At 42.2% G+C, this 22,538-nt stretch overlaps 3 protein-coding genes across 3 annotated transcripts; 1 reads left to right on the top strand and 2 right to left on the bottom strand.

Moving 5' to 3' along the window:
- Positions 1 to 10,892: 10,892 nt before the first annotated feature.
- LOC101784677 (brassinosteroid LRR receptor kinase-like) lies at positions 10,893 to 14,306 on the bottom strand. Its single transcript, XM_022829036.1, is given in 2 exon segments — positions 10,893 to 14,032; positions 14,035 to 14,306. Coding segments are annotated over 2 exon segments (3,003 nt in total). The 5' UTR covers positions 14,302 to 14,306; the 3' UTR covers positions 10,893 to 11,296.
- Positions 14,307 to 14,787: 481 nt separating this feature from the next.
- LOC101784283 (G-type lectin S-receptor-like serine/threonine-protein kinase At2g19130) lies at positions 14,788 to 18,353 on the top strand. Its single transcript, XM_004980050.3, has 2 exons — positions 14,788 to 14,932; positions 16,129 to 18,353. Exons 1-2 carry the CDS (start codon positions 14,788 to 14,790, stop codon positions 18,342 to 18,344), a joined length of 2,361 nt encoding a protein of 786 aa, XP_004980107.1. The 3' UTR covers positions 18,345 to 18,353.
- Positions 18,354 to 18,410: 57 nt separating this feature from the next.
- Positions 18,411 to 21,400, bottom strand: LOC101786137 (cytochrome P450 714C3). Its single transcript, XM_004978371.3, has 5 exons — positions 21,089 to 21,400; positions 19,943 to 20,169; positions 19,613 to 19,860; positions 19,138 to 19,525; positions 18,411 to 19,065 (listed from the first exon to the last, which is right to left on the bottom strand). The coding sequence occupies exons 1-5, from the start codon at positions 21,366 to 21,368 to the stop codon at positions 18,637 to 18,639; spliced, it is 1,572 nt and encodes a 523-aa protein (XP_004978428.1). The 5' UTR covers positions 21,369 to 21,400; the 3' UTR covers positions 18,411 to 18,636.
- Positions 21,401 to 22,538: the final 1,138 nt, after the last annotated feature.

The following is a 22,538-nucleotide window of genomic DNA, read 5'->3' as shown; positions in this document are numbered from 1 at the left end:
CGTGCTTCCAATGCCCGTAGGGTCATCTTTAACAGAGAATGTTGGCTTATGCTTATTGGGTTTTCTATTGACAACCGCACTTCTCATGAAATCGAGGACTCTATCAGATCTTTTGGCAGGATGATTCTCTAGCAGAAAGATGATGTTTTGGCCAGGGTCATTATAAAGGCTAGAGTCACGGATCTTGTGGACATTCCACATTACCTAATTCTGTCAGAAGGAGATGATTTTGAAGGTGTTTCTTATACAGTTCAGTGTGAAATCCTACAACAGAACATGCTGGGGGCCCAATTGCAGGATGAGGACATACCACCAGGAGGACCAGATGGGGATTTCATCTTTCCAGGTTTTCAGTTAAATGCTCAACAGCAACAAAACCAGCCACACAACCACAATTTTGATCTGGAGGGTCCTGGGGGTCAGCTACCAGACCTAAATGGCAACCCAGATCAAAACAACATGGCTAATGAACAGGAGGAAGAAGAGGAAGTAGAGGAAGGGATGGATGAGGAAGCTCTCCTGGATATGCTTATTGAGGAGGCTTAGGCACTTCATGAGGAGGAAGAGGAAGAAGAGGAAGGAGAACCCCAGGTCACCCTGGACCTCAACCTTAACTTATCACCACCACCGCCTTCCTCGAGCTCCTCTGATCAGAGCATTGACCCCCTCCCAATAGTGGTTTATTCAGGAGGGATCCCTCAGGCAATTGCCTTCAATCCAATTGATCAACCTCTTGAATAGGCGCCAGTTCACCCAATGGGTCAATATATGGATATTCATGCACAGCAGGCTGCCATGCAAGATGGACCCATGATCCATACGGAGATTGTTCTTGGGCTGCCTGCTAACAACCAACAAGATCAGGTCATACCTGCCAACCAGATTGTTTTTGACCAGCCCATGGGGAACATCAATGTTAATCTTGTGCTATTACCAGACTCTCAGTGGCATAGGGACCCAGTGCTGGCACAAAAGATCAACAAAGGTGTGGTTCTTCCGGAAACGCTTTCCCCCACCGCGGAGTCAAATAGAAAGGCTTCTGGTGCTCTTCAGAACCCCAACCTCTTTCGGCTTTGGGCCCAGCACTTCTCTCCAGCAGGCTGTCCTGAACAAGTAACTTACATTCCAGCAGATTGGGCCTCCTTCTTCATCAATATGCTGCTGTCACCTCAGCACTTTGATTGGGCCAAAAACTTTCTTGCCTCCTCTGCTTGGAACTTCATGCTCAGCTGTGTGGACAATCCAGCGATGATGGCCTTCAACATTCCACCAGTCTGTCCCAGAACCAGCCCCCTGCCTTGCATCAGTCAAGAAGAAGAAGGTGGTATATCTACAGCTTCCTATGTGGACAAGGCTGCCAAGACTCCCCCTATGAAGAAAGCAAGGGCAAGACTTGGGAGCTTGGTGGCTCCGGAATGTGAATCTTCTGTCAGAAGGAGTAGCAGAATCAATGCTAGAAATGAAGGCTATCGTGCTGCTACTTGCCAAAACAACAGTTGCTTGGCCTGCCACTCGAAAGCCCCCATCCTATCTTCAACACACATTCAGGGGCTGGGCGAAAAGGTATGCAGCATTGACTCGTCTAAACTCTCCTCTGCTAGCTTGGCAGCCAAGACCAACCCCATGAAGGTGGTAGGAATCAGAGGTCCTTCATCATCCCAGGAGTCACCGAAGAAGGCCAAGAAGTCCAAGCCCCAAGGACCGAAATCTAGAAATTGAAAGTTCTATGGATGATGTTTTAATTTTTATGTCCTGTCTATTGGTAAACATGTCCTGTTGCAAGCCCCTCATTATGACAGTCACAAACTATCATCTGTCTTTGTCTAGGGGAATCTTTTGCTGGAACGTTGGTTTCGTTTATATGGTACTCCTGTTTGTTGCCTCAGTGCTTAAGTTTATTTTAAGCGCTGTCATGGTTTCTTCTTTCTGGATCCTGAAGATTTTCTCGGTTGGGATATATATTCCTCTTGGTTTATGGGGCCCTTGGAAGCGAAGTTTTCTCTTTATTGATTATGAGTCGTAAACGTTTGTGGAATATCTTGTCTTAGAACGTGAGAGGTATTAATTCATCGGTCAGATGGAATGCGATTAGAAGCAAAATAGTGGAATCGAATGCAGACATCATATGTTTGCAGGAGACCAAAAGAGAGGTTTTCTCTGACACATATCTCAGGAACTTCTGTCCTCCTGCTTTCACCCTTTTTGATTTCATACCGTCTATAGGCAATTCAGGAGGAGCTGTTATGATTTGGAATGCTAATAAGTTTCAGGGTCAACCAATCTTTCAAAACAGTTTCGCTCACTCAGTGGAATTACAGTGTAAGCTGTCAGGGGAAACGTGGATTTTAACCAACATCTATGCTCCATGTACTCCAGAAGGTAAATTAGAATTTCTGGATTGGTTCAAGAGAATCAGGATGCCGGATGATGAAAAATGGCTAGTGGTAGGGGATTTCAACTTGATAAGACGCCCTTCGGACCGAAATAAGCCTGGAGGTCATCCGCAAGAAATGATGCTGTTTAATGAAGCTATTAGCAGGTTAGGGCTAATAGAGATCCAGCTCAAAGGAGGAAAATACACTTGGACAAATAAACAGGTTAATCCGTTACTGGAAAGGTTGGATTGGTTCTTCTCATCTTCTGCCTGGATTTCAGTCTATCCAAACACATGGGCAACAACTCTGTCAAGAGACTCTTCTGATCACAACCCTTGTGTCATTTCTATATCAAATCTTATGCCCTCTTCTCAAGTTTTCAGATTTGAAAATTATTGGATGTATCATGAACAATTCAATGACATACTGCATAATGTTTGGACTTCTCCGGTTTCATTCTCTGACAGAGCTCAAATCATTGGTGCAAAATTCAAAAAATTGAGAAGAGAACTTAGAATATGGAAAGCAGGGCTACCAAGTCTGGCAAAAACCATTCAGAACACAAAGGAGGTCATTCTTTTCCTAGACATTCTAGAAGAATCTAGAGATCTATCTCTACAAGAATGGAATCTAAGAGATATTATCATGAATCATCTAAAGAATCTTTTACAGCAACAGAAAACTTATTGGCAGCAAAGATGTTCCATCAATTGGGCCAAAATGGGTGATGAAAGTACAAGGTTCTTTCATGCAAAGGCTTCCATACGAAACAAAATCAATCACATTTCGACTCTACAAGACCAGAATGGGTTGATTGTCAAAGAACATGAAGATAAAGCAAACCTCATTTGGGTGGAATACAAAAACAGAATGGGCAGGTCGGACTACAGCAACATGTATATAGATCTAAGTACTACCCTTTCTCCATCAGAGGGGTTACAAGGTTTGGAGGAGTCTTTCTCCAAAGAAGAAATTGATGGCATCATCAAGGATCTACCAGCAAATAAATCTCCTGACCCTGATGGTTTTAATGGGGAATTCCTCAAACGATGCTGGCATGAATTGGCCGAAGATCTTTATGCTTTATGTGATGACTTCCATAATGGAGAAGTCTGCATGCGTAGCATCAACTCCTCCTTCATTACTCTTATCCCGAAAAAAACTAGCCCTTTACAGGTGAATGACTACAGGCCAATATCATTGCCAAACTCATCAATAAAGCTCATCACAAAAATCCTAGCGTTGAGACTTCAAAAGGTCATCTCTAATCTCATTCATAAGAATCAATATGGTTTTATCAAATCTAGGACCATTCAGGACTGCTTAGCCTGGGCTCTTGAATTTCTACACTGCTGCAAATCTTCAAAGAAGGACATCATCTTACTCAAATTGGACTTTGAAAAGGCTTTTGACCGAATTGAGCATAGGGCCATCTTAGAGATCCTGAAACACAAAGGCTTTGGGGAGAAATGGAATGGATGGATTAAGGCCATTCTTGATTCAGGCACTTCGTCAGTGCTTCTGAATGGTGTCCCAGGTAAAACTTTTCACTGTAGAAGAGGGGTACGGCAGGGGGACCCTCTATCACCTCTTCTGTTTGTGCTTGCTGCTGACTTACTCCAATCCCTTATCAATAAGTCTAAGGATGAAGGACACCTTTCTCTCCCGATATCTTTGAGAGCAAGCAACGACTTCCCCATCGTTCAGTATGCAGATGATACGTTACTCTTCATGGAGGCTGATCCGAGTCAGTTAATTCACTTAAAACATCTTCTGGATATTTTTGCAGAGTCTACTGGGTTAAAAGTTAATTACAACAAATCCATGATGATCCCCATAAACACTCAGCAGGACAAGCTTGATCTTTTGGCTGGTATTCTAAATTGTCAAACAGGAACATTTCCTTTCACCTATCTGGGTTTACCCCTGGGGTTCCGTAAACCGAATATGCAAGACTTTCTCCCTTTGATCAAGAGAATAGAAGGGAAACTAGGTGGAATTTCATCTATGCTTTCACAAGGAGGGAAATTACAGTTGGTGAACTCTGTGTTAACATCCTCAGCTATGTTTCAGATGGCCACTTTGAAACTACCTAAAGGGGTTATCCATCAGATTGACAAATTCCGCAAGCACTGCCTCTGGAGAGGTTCAGATCTAACTTCTACCAAACCGTCTAAAGCTGCTTGGCCTTTAGTCTGTTTACCCAAATGTCAAGGGGGATTAGGGGTGCTCAACATAACTACACAGAATGAGGCTCTGTTATTAAAGTTCTTACATAAATTTTTCTCCAAAATTGATTTGCCTTGGGTTCACTTGATATGGGACAAACTGTACAGCAATGGTACTCTTCCGGGTGTTCAAAAGAAGGGCTCCTTCTGGTGGAAGGATATTGTCAAGTTGCTCCATAAATTCAAGGGATTTGCATCTGCTCGGGTGGCGGATGGAAGTACTGTGTTGCTTTGGCAAGACTTGTGGAATGATCACTTCCTACAATCTAAACTTCCCCACCTCTTTTCCTTTGCCCGGAACAAAAATATATCGTATCACAAGGCGATAAACATGACAGATCTCGGTTTGCTGTTTCACTTACCTTTATCCATAGAAGCTCATTCGGAACTTCTTATGCTTCAGGATTTTATGCACAATTCAGTCTCACAGAATGATTCTGATACTTGGTCGTACATCTGGGGATCCTCAACCTTCTCAGTCAGTAAAGCATACAAGACATTAACAGGATAAAGGGAAACACACCCAATACATCGCTGGCTGTGGAAATCGAAATGCCAGAAAAAGCACAAAGTCTTTTTCTGGCTTCTGATTATAGACAGGTTAAATACAAAAGATGTCCTACAAAGAAGGGGGATGCATTTGGACTCCAACGTCTGTGAAATGTGTATTCGTCAAAAAAGGGAGACGATAACACATCTTTTTCTAAGATGCAATTTTGCAAAAGCCTGCTGGAATTCGATTGGGATTTCCTATGTCTCCACAAGATCGTCTGTTCATATCTTCAATCAGATCAGAAGGCAGATGAACTCCGCCTTCTTCATGGAAGTCATCATTCTCATGTCTTGGAGTATTTGGACCACAAGGAATGACTGGACTTTTAATAATGTGGATCCTTCGACTTCAGGAACTCGATCTAAGTTTGTGTCTGAGCTCTCGTTAGTGGCTTCGCATAGGATGAACTCTGTTTTAAGTCAGGAATGTTTAGATTGGATCCACTCCCTCTGAAGCTCCTCTTTGTTCTTTTTTTTCTCTCTCCTCTTGTTTGTTGTTTTGTTGTTTTGGTGTTTTTTGCTCTGTAATATCTTCAGACTTTTTCTTAATACATTTCAGTAGGGCTCGCCCCTCCTGTTTCTTTCAAAAAAAAATAATAGTCTGAACATAAATCTAGGTCAAATTATTGTAATAATATATGTTGATGCAAAATCTGAACCACAGGCTTCTGCGTTGAACAGCGCGGAGGATCTGGGAGGTCTGCTTAACTCGGTTTATGAGAACATGGCACCCATGCATATGACCATGATTGGCGCATGGAGTGGAGAAGGAGGAGTCCAACATGGGTGTCCAAGTCAAGAAGGAGGCCCGAGGCTCATTCAGTTTGAGTCGTCAAGGTGGAGGTCTAAAGCAACTCAAGTTCGAGCCCACCTCGGAGTCCAGGAGCAGCACGCACCAAAAACGACGTCCAGGTCTCATACGGAGTCCGTTTTGGACGTTCTTTATATGGATAGAAAGAGAATTTCATAGAGCTTCCAATGGCACTGGTTTCACATCAAAATTCCATCTGAGTCAATGGGAATCGTCAAAATAAGTGGACACCCAGAATTTGTAAGGGTGTTGCGCCACCGTTTTTTGGCCCGTTGGCCCGTTTATCATGCTAGAGCCCATGGGGGCGCGTCCAATGGGGTCATCCACGACCTAACCCTCATATATTCAGTAGTCGTCACCATGTTTGGTGTCGATCTGAAGTTCTCAACTAGCAGAGTGTGGTTGTTGCTCTGACAGAATTCGAACTACTAAACGAAAATGTGTGTTGCAGGAGGAGCGAACAAAGGCCAGACTAGTATTTGTTGGGACAAATGGGTTACAGGGAGCATCAGAAGCAGCTTCAGTAAGAGGGTGGCCTGGTGCCTGTCCAAGTGCGTAAAATGCTTTGCCGAAGTGAAGATGGTGACCATCCAACGCTGCGTACCAGCGGTAGCTACATAGGCCTGTTTCACTTTAGCTACATAAGCATGTATCCAAATGGATCAGTAGTTTAGTACCCGTGTTGTGCTGTACGAGTTTTAACTTGTCATCCTTTTGTCATCGACCGTTGGTGAGATGATGGAAAGGAATGGCATTGTGTTGTATTAGGGGGTGTTTGTTTCTTTAGTCCCTCCTAAAATTTCTGTCACATCGAATCAAATGTTTAGATACTAATTAGGAGTATTAAATATAGACTAATTACAAAACCAATTGCATATATGGAGACTAATTTGCGAGACGAATATATTAAGCCTAATTAGTTCATGATTTGACAATGTGATGCTACAGTAAACATGTGCTAATGATGGATTAATTAGGCTTAATAGATTCTTCTCGTGAATTAGCCTCCATCTGTGTAATTAGTTTTATAATTAGCTCATATTTAGTCCTCCTAATTAGCCTCCGAATATTCGAGGTGACATCAATTTTAGGAGGTCCTAAAAATCCAAACACCCCCTTAGTATACTGTATTATAGTTTTAACCTGGAATGGAGCAGAGGCTAATAACAAATATATGCTCATTTGGAATAGTTTTGTGCAATATCATTATGCATGCATGGCTCAGAAAATGTTCCACCATTATGCATGTTATATCCTGGCCAGTGAATTATAGCTACGCTGATTCATTCGTTGACCACAATTTTACAACATTCCAAAGTTAAATCGAACAGTGATAAAAGCTAGAGATTAACTGAAGGCTCCAACAGAGCTCTGAAGAAGTCGCAACTGAAGAAATTTTCAAGGATAACATGATTGCCAGGGCACTCCAAAATTTCTGAAGGCTCCACAAGGTATATTTCCCTAGGAGCAAACTAGATGAAAAGTCGTAAAGAGCTGAGGGCACGTGGATGTAATCTGAACCAAAGGGAACTGGCAGCAGTTCCTCTGCATCCTCCTGAACCATGAAATTTCTGAGAGCAATTGCTTGCTCCTTGCTCACACCTTGGCGTGGGATACACGGTCATCCTGGCTGGCTTGTGGTTGACAATACATTCATGGATTGCCTGGCCGGCTTCTTCGATTGTGGTGATAGCCATGTCGTTCTGTTGCCGTGGCTGTGGTTTCCTCCACCGAGTGATGAAATCCTCACCGTATAGTTTAACGATGGTTTATACCACGTAATTATTTGAATAATCAATAGTCACTGCTTAGCGATGTAATATGCTAAGTCGAAAATATAAAGTTCACAATAATTTTAGTAAATCCTCTAAATTGGATACTTCATAAACTCTTTTTAAACATAAAATTCTTTTTTAAAAAAATTAATGGAACCGATCGCACTCAACTATTATAGAGATTGGCTTAATATAAGATGTGGCTAAGCAGTGATTAGCAAGCTATTACATGATACTAAATTATTATTAAATTAAGGTGGGGATGATAAATAAACCAGTTTAGGTAGTTAAAGAGTTGATTTGCACCAATTAAAATATGGGGGATGAATGCCACACTTTTGAAATAGTTGAGGGGATGAAAATACACTTTTTCTTAATATTATATATAGATATTTGGATCTCTAAATTCATACATATCAAGTGAGAGCATTCAAGAACATTTGCATAAACATATTTCTTTGAACCATATATCTTGTTTAAACTCAAATATTTTATACTATATTGAACAATGCATAAATGTCATGACCAACAAAAGCATATACGAAAGAGAAGAGCAAGTGCAATTACTTGTGCATTCTGCCATTTCAAGATTGTGCAAAGGTAATAAAGCGTGCCAATGTACACCTCTAAAAAATCCTTACCCTACTAGAAAATTCTAGAATGTTATTTGAATGAAATAACTATATCATTCTTACAACATAATATAAAAATCTTATAGAGCTTGTTACTTTTAATGATATCTCTAGATAAAAGATTCAATATATGGGAGATATTTTTATTGCTACATTAGTGTGTACATATAAATATGATTATACGAGGGTATTAGTAAATGTGACATTTAGTGAGGTAAACTATAGTGTGAGTGAGCCCATGACATATGTTGAGATGTATCGCATCATGCAAAGTTAGAAAGATTACGTAAACTCTTACATTACAATGTATATTGAGACTATATGCTTCTATGTGTTTAACGTTGTTAGTTTATCAATAGATAGTTAATAAAACTTTATTTTCATTTCAAAATTTATAAGTTTGATTGGAAATAATGTAGTATAGTGATATATGTTTAGGAACAAAACATAAATATTATGTGCATCCATTTCTAAAATCTTGTATCTGTGAGAGGTTTCATCCTTGTTTTCAACAAATCCTGATGTTGCTTCGTGCCATCCCACCCAGGCACTTTATCCCCTTGGTGCTTAGGTTGCACATCAAGCTAGAGCTGTGGTGCTCCCTTTCCCTAACAGCATTGGGACACCTTGTGCAACATCGGTAGCCGGATTAAACCTCTAAATCACAATGTCCAACCAAGAGGCTCTGTCGACGTACTCCGCTTGCTCGACGAGTTGGATTCTACGCGCAAAGCTCTCCAGAGGATCCACCACCATGTGGTGAACGCCATCATTGGTGCTCAGGCAAGATGAAGAAGGTGATCTTGCAGCCATCCGTAGGGTCTACTGCTCGCATTCGCAGCTCTGCAATGTCGATTGAAGGGTCGCAACTGTATATCTAATCGCTGGAAACTCGGAAGATCCGCTCCCAATAATCATTGGAAACTCAAAAGACCCGCTCCCAATGGTCATCGTCCTTCTGGAGGCACCACACTAACCGTACTGCTAGGAAACTTGACTAGGCATATCCTTCCCTTGCTACAAGTCATTAAGTGCCCACATCCCCGCCTGCTTCTCCAGCCCCAACCCATCGTCCTTAGCCTTATAGATAAGGAAGGGAACAAACCTAGCGATGTCGGTATCTAGCGGGTCAAAGATGAGCATGAGACCGTGCTCCAAATTCATGAACGGTTGAGCCATTGCAGTGCTAATCAAAGCATACTCTATCTCTAATTGTCGGTATAATCATACTCCAATCATAAAACCTAGGTAACTTATTGTAACGATACGAGATTTAAACTGCAAATAAATTTAATTTGGAGTTAATTTGACAAATTACTAATCTAAGGTGTAATAACATTATTCCTAGTAAGGCATAAGACTATTATCTTCTCAATCGTGCGTGTCCAATTCTACTCGATTTCGTGGAGTTCAACCAATCTTATGGCTTTTGCTTTCCTTGTCTATGCACACTCACAATTTGGTGAAGGTTCTTTCATGGTTCACAAAATTTTCCAAAATTATTCCAACCATGACCATGAAATAGATTAAAGACAAAAAAATTAATGATTCAATTCACCTGTAGCAATCACTGTTAGTGCGATATAGGCCCATTTGGTAGAGCTTCGGCTCCTGCCAAAATCGTTCCGGATCCGGCTCCTTTGGTGGAGTGGTTTTTCTAGTGGAGCTGAAGCCGTTTTGCAAAACGTTTGGTAAAACGGCTTCTCAATGACAATATGTGTAATTTGGTGATCACTTAATGCTTGGAGGGAGAAGAAGCTGGCGAGGCTACTTTTTTAGCTCCTCCTCTATAGTGTAAACTATTTTGCGGCTTCTCTGCGACTTTCGGTGGTGCAAATTGCCCCTTTGGTAGGGCTTCACCAAAAATCGATGGAGAAGCACTTTAAACAGCCCTACCAAAGAGATCATAGATAGATGCGTTGTTTCCACCCAGCTCAGCGTGGGATCGTAGCCGCCTGCCTGTTCTGTTATATTTGACATGTGAAACATACGTGTGGTGTCCAGCACAGCAGCAGGCTCATCGCCGTACTCTTCTTATCATCGCCGCCGCCGGCAGCCTCTCCTCCCCCGTCCCTGACATCGATCGGCACTCGCCGGCCCCAGGACCGACCGATCTCTTTCTCTCCTGCAGCACAGCAGCAGGCTCAGTTCGCACGATGACCAACCACGCAACAAGCCAAGAGACAACAGCAGACCATGACCGTGCTAACCCAACCCGCATCAACACTAGGCCAAAGTGCTCGATTCTGCCATCTTCCACCGGTACGCATGCATGTTCAACACAACCTTATTACTCTTCTGTTTTTTTTTCCATTCGAAGTTTGTTCATGCTTTGCTTGGTATGTATATAGCTCAGCGTGTCCCAGGCTAACATTTGATGCGGCATTCAGGTTGCTGAATCCGGCCGCCTGCCACGGTCAACGGGGACCAAGGATGTAGTGCCGCCTGAAGCGCTACGTGGAATTGATCGACCATGTCTCAATGTTCATCATCATAACGTGACAATTATTACTGTAAAATTTGGTGAAGCGTGTTAACCTCTGTAGAGGCCGCATCTACGTGTTATATAGCGCCATGAGCCGGCCAGGCGAATGGCATGTACAGACTACAACCAACAACATCCTGAATATCAGCCAGAGTTTACAACATACTTATGTTATCTAGACACAAACAAGTAATATCTATCTTGTACAACAAACACTGATGTTGGCCAATGATCAAGTGTCGGTTGTTAATTTACATGATATATAAGAGATAAACATGGACGCACGTATCTTCATTTCGTAAAGAAAACCATGGCAATATGCAATACTGGTAGTAGCAAAGTTCAAAGCACTCCTGAACAGACTTCTCTCCCACTTCCATTATTCATACATGCATGCATTGGCTAATTTCAATTGAAGCACCGACCATCGCCTTTGCTTCATGCATCATGATCAGTTCGTGTTTGTCTTGCCCATACAGCAACAAGGACATACACTTTGTCGCACAGCTTGTCCGAGATTCGGAAGCAAGCAATTCTCCAGCTTTTCTTGAACAACAGAACACCAAATGCCATCCAGGTACCAACCACGAAGCCACACTCGAGTCCAAGATAAAAGAATTGTATCCCATGACCTTCTTCAGTTCTTCCCAAGTCACCTTGCTTTGGCGCCTGACCCTCACTTGAGCAATTGTTTTGAAGAGGATGCCCGCAGAGACCGATGTTGCCAATGTACATAGTCGGATGCTCAGCATAAATGGTATCAAGCTGCGGTCCGGATGGAATTCTTCCTGTAAGATTGTTGTATGATAAGTCCAAGTCACTTAAGAATGTTATATTTGACAGACTGACGGGTATTTCGCCTGATAGCTTGTTCCTCGAGAAGTCTAGTGATTGCAGTGATTGCATTTCTCCAATCTTGTTTGGGATAACTCCGGTCAAGTGGTTCCTTGACAAATTCAAATTCACTAGCGCACCAAGAACAACTATTTCTTCTGGAATTTCGCCTATTAAATTATTAGAAGATAAATCAATGCTCATCATACCTGTGTCCAGAACTCTAAAAATGGAACCGTAGTTCAATTCCTGCCCCTTCAAGATCGTAGACAAACTATGAAGAAACAGCCTCCCAATAGGTGGTACATACAAAATAGGTGGTACATGCAATTGTAGGATCAAAACAGGAGCAGGATCAAAATCAAGGATTGAACACTTATCTATTGTATTTCCCATTGATTTTAGATTTGATAGGTAGCTCGAAAGAGACCCTGATATCTCATTGTTGTTAAGATCCATGTACTGAAGGCATGCAAGATTTGTGATGTTCACCGGAATGTTCCCAGAGAACTTGTTATGACTTAACTGTAGAATCCTTAGTTGCGTTAATTTTCCAATCCACGTTGGCAATCTTCCAGAGAAATTGTTCATAGACAAATCTATGAACATAATATTTGTTAAGTTCTGTACAAAAGATGGGAACCCTCCTGACAAACTATTGTTACGTAAGCCTAAAATTTCCACATCTTCCATTACCCCAAGACATAATGGAAGTACTCCCTCCAAAAAATTGTTGGATAAATCCAAGACAAACAATCCTTGGTATTTACAAAATGATTCAGAAATATGACCAGTGATTTGGTTGGAGAACAGAGATAGCTGTTTTAGATTGGCGGATCTAGTAGCATAAGGCAGAGGTCCTGACAAGAAGTTATTGGACAAGTCCAAGGTACTTATGTTTGGTGGCAATGTAGGTATCTGACCAGTTAACTGATTCGAACTGAGAGAGAGTTCTCGTAGTGACATGAAGCCCATATTGGTCGGCAAACTTCCGTTGAGTTGATTATTAGAGATGTTCAGGAATTCAACATTTGAAAAGGCATCAGAGAACCATTGTGGAAACCTATCAGCTATACCTGCACTTGAGATATCAAGATGGGTAATGTTCACATGCCACTGAAGCCACCCAGGAAACAGTGGGCCCATCTGGCAGGCTGCAAAGATTGCGATATCTAATCTAGATGGTGGTTGCCAGTCTGAGCTGATCTCAATCTTCAGGGCATTATATGACAAGTCTATGTACTGCAAGCTCCTTGCACTAACAAAGTGTTCCTCGGTTATCACACCATCCAATTTATTATTATTTAGGCCCAGATAGGTCAGATTGCTAAGCTTACCAATCTCATATGGGACATTTCCACGCAGGTTGTTGTAAGAGAGATCAAGGGTCCGCAAACCAGCAAATTGCGCTATCCATCTTGGTAGCATCCCGGTTAATTGGTTCGCACGTAGGTCCAGCTCTTGTAATTTGTTATGTGAGCAGCGAGGCAAATTTCTCAACAACTCAGTTACATCTCCGTGTAAGAGAGACGAATAAAGGCTCAGCACCTCCAAATTGCATAGATTCTTCAGATCTGTGGTCATGACGCGATATTTATCATCATCATGATAATAGAAATTAAGTGATAAATCAAGGACTTGCAGTGATATCATGTCTCCAAGAGCGTCCGGAAATTGACCATACATGCGGGTTAAGCCGAGGTAGAGGTATTTGAGGCTTGTTATGTTCCAGAACCAGCTGGTCACCATTGGATGGTTGAAGGAATTGCCGGAGGCATCCAGCTCCTCGAGGTTTGTAAGGTTCAGGTGAGGCAGCGACTGGTTTGCGCTTGCTAGAGAACAGCTAGAAAGACGAAGGACCCTCAAAGAAGGAAGCATGTTCATGACATGAGGCCAATCCACTACTGTGCTGAGATTCACTCCGTTCAGATTAAGATATTCGATGGAAGGAAGGCGTGTTAACCATGATAGATCCATTGAGTTTGTGTCTTGCATATTTGAAAGATCCAGATGCTGCAGCCTTGACAAGTTTCCAAGCTGGGGAGGCACACTGCCTTGAAATGATATGTAAGAGAGGTTAAGATACTTGAGGCTCTTCAAAGAGCCCAAGAACTCGGGAAGACGGCCAGTTGGCCCTGCTAGATCATTACAGCTGAGGTCAAGGTGCTCTAGATGATCGAGAGCAAGCAAAGAAGGACTTATCTTGCCCTCCATAGTTGATCTTTCTTCGTAGTAGTTGCCTCGAAGTCGAAGCTTGTGGACGTGGCCAGTCCGGTTGCTGCACCGGACGCCTCTCCACCGGCAGCAGTCCTGCTCGTCGTGGGCTCGTGGCCACCGTCTCCCCGCCACGAGTTGAGGAGGCCTGCACGGTCGCTGGTGATGCCGTGCTTGAATGACAGCAGGGCGTCCCTCTCGTGCGGTATGCAGCTAGGAAGACTAGCTGTGTTATCACTTGCGGCTGGCTGGGGCTGCTGCTGTGCATGCGTGGCGAGGAACAAGAAGCAGCTGGACAACACGAGCATGGCAGCTATGCCTATGCGATGCATGGTGGCAACCAACGACAATGCCCCTATGCTGAACTGCCCGTGGTTTGTTCTATTGGACGCCATGGTAGCTAGAAGGCTGTGAGCACTGAGCAGGGAACCTGGAAAGCTGGAGATAAAAAGCTCTCGGTTGCCGCACCAAAAAAGAAAAAAAAAAGCAAAAGCAAAAGCAAGAGAAAGGAAAGACTAGGAGGGGGCACGGACAGGCTCAGCTCTGTCTGTTTGCTGTGACGAGAGCAGGTGGGTCAGTATCAACTGGAACGGCATGGCCACGAAGACATCTATCAAAGACCATTCAAAGTCAAAAGTAACGTCTTCTGTCCTAGAAGACACTTGAATTCAAAGTCAGATTCATGCCATTGAAATTCTATGCCAACAATGAGAAACACGCACAAAGTCAGATTAATGCCGCCTAACACGAGTAGGTGCTGCGCATATAAGTAAACACCCAGTGTGTTTGTGGCTACATAACTACTTTCTCGCCTCAAGAACCAAAGCCATCTTTCTTTTCGTTCGATGCTGTGAATGGCGAACTGGCGTTATCTATGTGCCATGTCCTTACTTTTACTGCCGCTTTCTCTCCAACAATCTCCATCTCAGGCCTCTGATACCCTCACAGCAAACCAGCAGCTCTCCGGTAACCAAAAGCTAATCTCTCAGGATGGCAACTTCGCACTGGGATTCTTTCAGCCTGCAGGTGAGCCCTTTTTAGTCACACGTCTCATGTTATAGTTATACAGACGAACAAAATATGAAGCTCTTTAAGTGATCAGTAGAGAGAAACAAACTGTTTAGATGATCTACTGTACTATGGAATTTCACTTCTAACCAAAACTGTTAGAATCTTGACTGGTGTATTATAGGCAGAAGACACTGCAATCCTAGATTAGAACAATGCCATACTAGCCAGAAGGGCAGCAACTTTATGATCCTAGAGAAATAAGAGTACAATCTTAATCATAATTTACATATGCTTCTACAAATTTTGTAAAGAAAACATTTAAAAAAAAGGAAAAAGTCCATTGTACTCCTCTCACCTATTTACTTTATCCACTTAACCCCCTAAGCAAAATTTAGGCTCACTTTACTCCCTCGAACTATTTCATTTGGTCTAATCTACCCCTAATTAGATTTCTCTTTTTGTTTCTTTGCGTACAAGTTGAGTTTTGAGTTCAAATTTTACCAGTTGACTTATAACATGATGCTCTACGATATAAAAATACATTATTATTTTTCATGATAATTTTTTTACAGTTTTGTTTATCTAAGATCAATTTCGTATTAAATATTCCTAACCTATGAAAATAACCATGAAAAATTCTTAGTATAATTTTTTAACATAAGGCATCATGTTTTGTATCTGCCCACAAAATTTGAACTCAAAATTCAACTCGTACATAAAGAAAAAAAGAGAAATTTAATTAGGGGGTCAATTGGACAAAATGAAATAGTTTAGGGTTTAGGGTTTTAGGGTTTAGGGGAGTAAAATGAGCCTAAATTTTGTTCAGGGTTAAGCAGACAAAGTGGATAGGTGAGGGGAGTAAAATGGAAAAAAATGATAATATCAAATAGCACACTATACTGTATTATTTGGCCAATCTGCATTTAATTGTTGCATAACCATCATATGACTGAATGGACTCTGAAAAGGGGCTAAATGACTACATAAATACTAATACAAACACTGAAAGATGTGCTACATTAGACACAATGATTCAACCCTATGATGAGATCCTAGAAGGGCACCTCCGAACATTTCAAGTTCACAATTCTAATACTAGAAAGTCAACAAAACCTTTCGAAATGATTTCAGAATCAGTATAACGAAAGAAGTTTATTTTCATGTTGCGTCATTTTATTTATGACCTTTTTCTTTCTATATTATACTTGCAGTGGAGGGATTAAATGGCAAGTGGTACATAGGCATTTGGTACAATAAAATCCCAGTACAAACTGTAGTGTGGGTGGCTAATAGAGAGAAACCAATCTCTGATCCAGCCTCATCAAACCTGATCATCTCAGATGATGGAAATCTTGTTCTTCTAGAAAACCATTCTAAATCTCAAACATGGTCTACCAACATTAAGAACAATACAAGAGTCACATCCACAGTTGCCATGCTCCTGGATACTGGTAACCTAGTAGTCACGTATGACTCCAATACCTCCATTGCGTTGTGGCAAAGTTTTGATGATTTCACAAATACGTGGCTCCCAGGAAACAAGCTTAGCCGTAACAAAACAACTGGCGTGGCCAAGCGGATGATCTCTTGGAGGGACCGCAGTGATCCAGCACCTGGAATGTTCTCCCTTGAGTTGGACCCAAACGGCTCAAGCCAATACGTCCTACTATGGAACAGCTCAGTTGTGTACTGGGCTTCTGGCAACTGGACTGGCAATTCATTCAGTGGTGTGCCAGAGTTGTCGACTACCAACTCAGGATATACATTCCAGTTTGTTGACAATGATGAGGAAACATACTTCACATACACTGCTAAGAACGATGCACTAAGGTTTCTGAGGAATTTTGTTGATGTGTCAGGTTTGTCCCAGGTTTCTGTATGGATAGAGGCGTCACAGGCATGGAATACTTTTTTCACGCAACCAAACCTTAAGTGCAGCGTTTATGGCATGTGTGGGGAAAACAGCATATGTAGTGAGAATGATGCGTCATCATGCAGTTGTCTCAAGGGGTTCATTGAGAATAACCCAAACAATTGGGAACTAGATGATCATACATCAGGTTGCAGGAGAAATGTCCCATTGAAATGTGGAAACAATGGCTCAGTGAATACGGAACAAGATAAGTTCTATTTGATTGGAAGTGTGAAGTTACCAGATAATGCACACAGCACGGATGCAGCCAATGTCCATGCCTGTGAATTAACTTGCCTGAACAATTGCTCTTGCATTGCTTACGCTCATAATGGCACTTGCTTGGTTTGGTACAATCATTTGATGAATATGCGAGATAATTTTGGTGGATCAAGTGACAGTATATTTATTAGACTGGCTGCTTCAGAACTACCCAACTCAGGAACCAAGAAATGGTGGATCGCTGTACTCATCATTGGTGGGCTTATTATTGTTCCAGGCAGTTTTGGAGTGACCATTTTATATTTTTCCCATAGAAGGGGAAGAAGAATAAGTGGTATGAATCAGGGTGATGGGTCTTTGATCAGTTTCAAATACAGGGACTTGCAATTCATAACAAGAAACTTCTCAGAGAGATTGGGTGCTGGATCTTTCGGGTCTGTGTTCAGAGGGGTTCTACCGAATACAACCGTAGTAGCGGTAAAAAAGCTAGAGGGCTTGCATCAGGGGGACAAGCAATTCAGGGCAGAGGTGAGCACCATAGGAAGTATTCATCACATAAACTTGATTCGACTGCTTGGGTTTTGTTCTGAAGGAGCCAAGAGACTGCTTGTCTATGAGTGTATGCCCAATGGCTCACTTGATAAACATTTGTTTGGTAGTAGCTCTACCACTTTGAGCTGGAAAATAAGATACCAAATTGCTGTAGGAATTGCCAAGGCTTTGGCATATCTGCATGAAGAATGCCGGGATTGCATTATACACTGTGATATCAAGCCACAGAATATATTGCTGGATGCTTCATTTGTTCCAAAAGTGGCAGATTTTGGATTGGCAAAGTTACTAGGTCGGGATTTCAGCAGAGTTCTAACATCCATGAGAGGAACCGTTGGATACCTTGCACCAGAATGGATAAGTGGTGGAGCCATCACAACAAAGGCAGATGTCTTCAGCTATGGAATGATGCTTTTCGAGATCATATCAGGAAAGAGGAATCTGGAGCACACAGATTCGAGAATGGAAACATTTTTCCCTGTACTGGCTGCGAGGAAGCTTCTTCAAGGAGAAGTAATGACGCTGTTGGGCAAAGAGTTGATGAATGGTGTGCCTGAAAGAGAGCTCGAAAGAGCATGCAAGGTTGCCTGCTGGTGTGTGCAATATGACGACAGTTCCAGGCCGACGATGGGTGAAATCGTCAAAGTTCTGGAAGGGGTGATTGATGTTGAGATGCCACCGATTCCAAGGTATCTCGAAGCTATTGCTGAATGTTCAGAGAGTCGCATTCTTTTCCCATGAGCTAGCAAAGTGAATAGATTACAGGAAACATGTCCTCTATGTAATGTAGATATGGTTATGATCTTATGATGCAATTATGATTTCTTAGATGATAATAATGTAATCACACAACAGTATCACACTATACTCGACGGAATTGACCCAGATTTCGGAGTCTGGAGTCTAGATTTTGGTAGTGATGGTGGGGTGCTGCAGGTTTGTGGTCGCTTCCACTGCAGCACCAGTTGATGAGCCCACATTGTACAAGTTCAATTCACATAGAGGAATCAACTTGTTCGGAAACAGACAGAGATCATGGTAGCCTTGTCACCACAAGGGGCATGCCGAACTCTGGCTCGATGGTCAACCGATACACCGGAGAGTGTTGGTACCCAGGTGACAATGAGAAGGAGAACTTGCTCAGCAGGCGTGCAAGAACAACCTTGAGCTCTGCCATTGCCAGGTTCTGCCCAGTGCACAGCCTTGGTCCGTATCCAAACGGCATGTACATGTGGGCTGGCTTGCACGCCGCGGCAGCTCCATTCGCGAACCGGTCTGGACGAAACTCGTTAGCGTCTGGACCCCAGGCTTCCAGGTCAAGGTGCAGCATTGAGATGGCTACTTGGATAATGGTTCCACGAGGGACGTCAACTCCACCAAGCCTGATGTCTGTCAGGGCTTCACGCATGATCAGTGACGCCGGAGGGTACAGCCGGAGAGTCTCTTGTATCACCATTGTAAGCTTCAAAAGATTTTAATGGCACTGTAAGTTAATGTGTGTCACCAAAGAACAGGAATGAGGAGAGTCTCTTACTATTTTCAGCTGACGAAGGATGTCATTGTCCATCACTGTCTGTCCACAGCACACCTCTAGAGCCTCAGCCCGAGCACGTTCCTGCCAGTCTGGGTGTGCAGCAAGTAGCATCAGGCACCAAGTGGCGGTGACTGCTGCGGTTTCATGCCCAGCAAAGTAGATGTTCTTGCAGTTGTCGACGATGAAATCTTCAGGGGCACTGGAATAGCTGGAGCTCTGGTTTGCACCATCAACAATGGCATGCAGAAGGTTGTCATATGTGGACATGTGCGTGCCACCATTGCTGCGGCTTCTGCTCCTGTGTTCCCTTGAGAGATCCAGGATTAGTAACCGGACTTGTTGATCTAGCTTTTGTATCTCCCAGTTTCTCTTGGTAGGCAAGTATTTCCTGCAACAGAACAAGATTAATAACCAGTCAAGGTGTTCATTTCCATTGCATTAGAAATTGCTCGACGAATCAACAAAAGTCCCTTACCACAGTGCAGACAGCCCGACCAATGTATCCTGTTGAGAAATTAACTTCTGGAGCTGCCTGAGCTTGCAAAATATATCTTTCCCTTCTATGAAATTGCTCCCAAAACAAGCTCTAGCAATCACATCCGCTGAAAAGTTCCTCAGGTATCCATCAACATAGATCTCCTGACTACCTCCTGTGCTATCAAGCATATTCTCCCATGACTGTAACAGTGGAACGGTTGCATCCACAATTAGCCCTATCATACCCTATCATAGTAGGAATAACACAGTTAGGCTTAGGCTGATGATACAGTTATATATATGGGCTTTTTAAGTAAAATTTAAGAACCTTAATTTTTTCTACAAAGAACTGTGGTGCCAGGATCTTCTTCTCATAGGCCCAAAGGTCGCCATTTGCTGCCAATATACCTAATCCGAAGAGAGGTTTTCGTGATTTCATTAGACGCCGTGGCTTCCCTAGCTCTGATGGAGTCCAGTGGCCCAAGTCTTTCACCATTTCTGGCTGAGCAACATGCAATATCTCCAAAACTCCTGTTGAGTAAAGGAACACGGGCCCTGTTCCAATTTTCAAACACTATGTATAGTGACATAATAACAAACTGAACTGAAATATTTAGATTATGATAGAGCAATATATAATGGAAACTTAAATCAAAAGCCAACCACTTATGACTGCATACATTGATTGCGAAAGTTCAACAGAATGTTCACAGAACAGGACAACCGAAGTCACAAGCATCTCTCGGCTACAAGGTCCAAAATTCGCAGGACAGCTACGGAATCATTTAGCTACATATTTCTTTAATGTTAGACCACGGTTTCTACAGAACCTACTTAGTTACTCATGGACAAGTTTACAGTACTGAGCTCCAGAGACTAGAATACCCATTCTTAATATTTGGGTCCACTTGAAAACAAAGTGTTTATGGATGTCTTTTCTGAGGCAACTATCTTTACACAAAAACTAAATGTTAGTATTTAATTAAGATAAATATCTGATCGTATGAAAAAACTATACTTGATACAAAATCTGGCTATCAGTTCAGACTTCAGAACATGTTATTTAGTGAACTTCAGAACATGAAAAAAACTATCTATACTCATAGTGGAAAAGACTGAATGATCTTCCATCAACATCTGCCATATCTTGGCTATTGGGGATTTCTGGACATGAAAAGCATGCTCACACAAGATGACTAACATTGCAAGAGGAATCTAAGACTTCCTTAAATGCTAAGTACATGAAGTAAGGTTCTGGCCATCCTCATATTTGGGAGACCGATGCAGAGTTATCTTCAAGCATAGCTAATTAACCTTACCGTCTGGCCTTTTATGAACACTATGATTCTAGCTTCCGATTACGGAAAGTTGTTGTGATTCCAGAATGATGTAAACAACCACGATCATGCTATCAGTCTCATTGCAGCGACCCTTATATCAACAGATAAGCAAAAGCAAGGGATTCAATACATACCATATGTCTTCCTCCAGAGAATGAAATGAGGGAAGATGGTGGATATGTAGCCATTCATGTCTTTGTCTTGCCTCTGCACACACTTGAGTTCTTGTCGGATTCTCTTCATCTCCTGGGTGTTGCCATAGAGCCAAGTAGGTTTAGGGCCGTTTATGTCTTGCCTCCTCAACTTTTTCCTTATCTTCTCCAGCCTCAGCCATAGGATTTCATGTAAGTAAACTAGAGCTAAGCCAAGAAGTATGGTCGAAACAACTAGGACTATCTCAAGTAGTTTCTCCATTAGATGGGAAAGTATGAGAGGAACAAATGAGAGTCTACTCTTATGTCAAACATACAAGGCAATCAGTACTTGTATATATAGCGTTCTAGCTTAAAATACTTAGTAATGAACTCCTATGTATTCCAGTTAAAAAAAAGCTCCCATCTGTTCCTATCCTTGTTGAAGAAATGAGTGGTGCTTTGTCCTTTTCCTGACCTACGTACTGACTCCCATTTTTATAATGGTGAATGGTTGTCCTTTTATATTTTTGCAAGGACACATGATCGAAGCTCAAGTTACGAGTAGATGGGTCACAGATTTTGACCTTTCACAAAACACATATAGCAGCATGATAGACTGATGGAGGGAGGAGTAGCAGCAGTGGCGTGGTTTTGGCAGCATGTAATGCAAACCCTTTTTTTAATATAACATTTGGACATATCGAGTATATATATTTGTATTTTCGTTTGCAGGTGTGCTGGCAGTTGGTATACGTATAATATTGTATTCGGCATGCATAAACACGTACGCCTCCGACCACCAGCTCTACAAATTATTGGTTCGTTTGCTTATTTTTAAGCACCCGTCACATCGAATGTTTAGATACTAATTAGGAGTATTAAACGTAGACTATTTACAAAACCGATTACATAAGTGGAGGCTAAACGGCGAGACGAATCTATTAAGCCTAATTAGTCCATGATTTGACAATGCGTTAAGCCTAATTAGTCCATGATTTGACAATGCGTTGCTACAGTAAACATTTGCTAATGATGGATTAATTAGGCTTAATAGGTTCGTCTCGCTGTTTAGCCTCCACTTATATAATGAGTTTTGTAAATAGCCTACGTTTAATACTCCTAATTAGTATCTAAATATTGATGTGACACTTGCTTAAAAATAAGCAAAGGAACCAAACACCCCCTAAATTATTCTGCAGGCGTTACTCCTCGTTTGTAGTATGACTGACTGGATCGGAATATACACAGCCCACCCACCTCTCGGGCCGTTCGTCGCCGATTCGTTCCGTCCGTGGGCCGGCATTGGTTGGGTTTGGGTTCTTCTGGATGGATGGAGGAGAACTGAAAGCAGAGCACGTACCAAGCACTCTACTTCTTAAATGTCTTTTTGAATATTAGCAACCATATCATCTTCATACAAATTAATGACTTTGGGAGATTCATCAACACT

Source organism: Setaria italica, chromosome VIII (genome assembly GCF_000263155.2).
Source record: "Setaria italica strain Yugu1 chromosome VIII, Setaria_italica_v2.0, whole genome shotgun sequence".
Taxonomy (NCBI): Eukaryota; Viridiplantae; Streptophyta; class Magnoliopsida; order Poales; family Poaceae; genus Setaria; species Setaria italica.
This window is presented reverse-complemented; position numbering and strand designations above follow the sequence as displayed.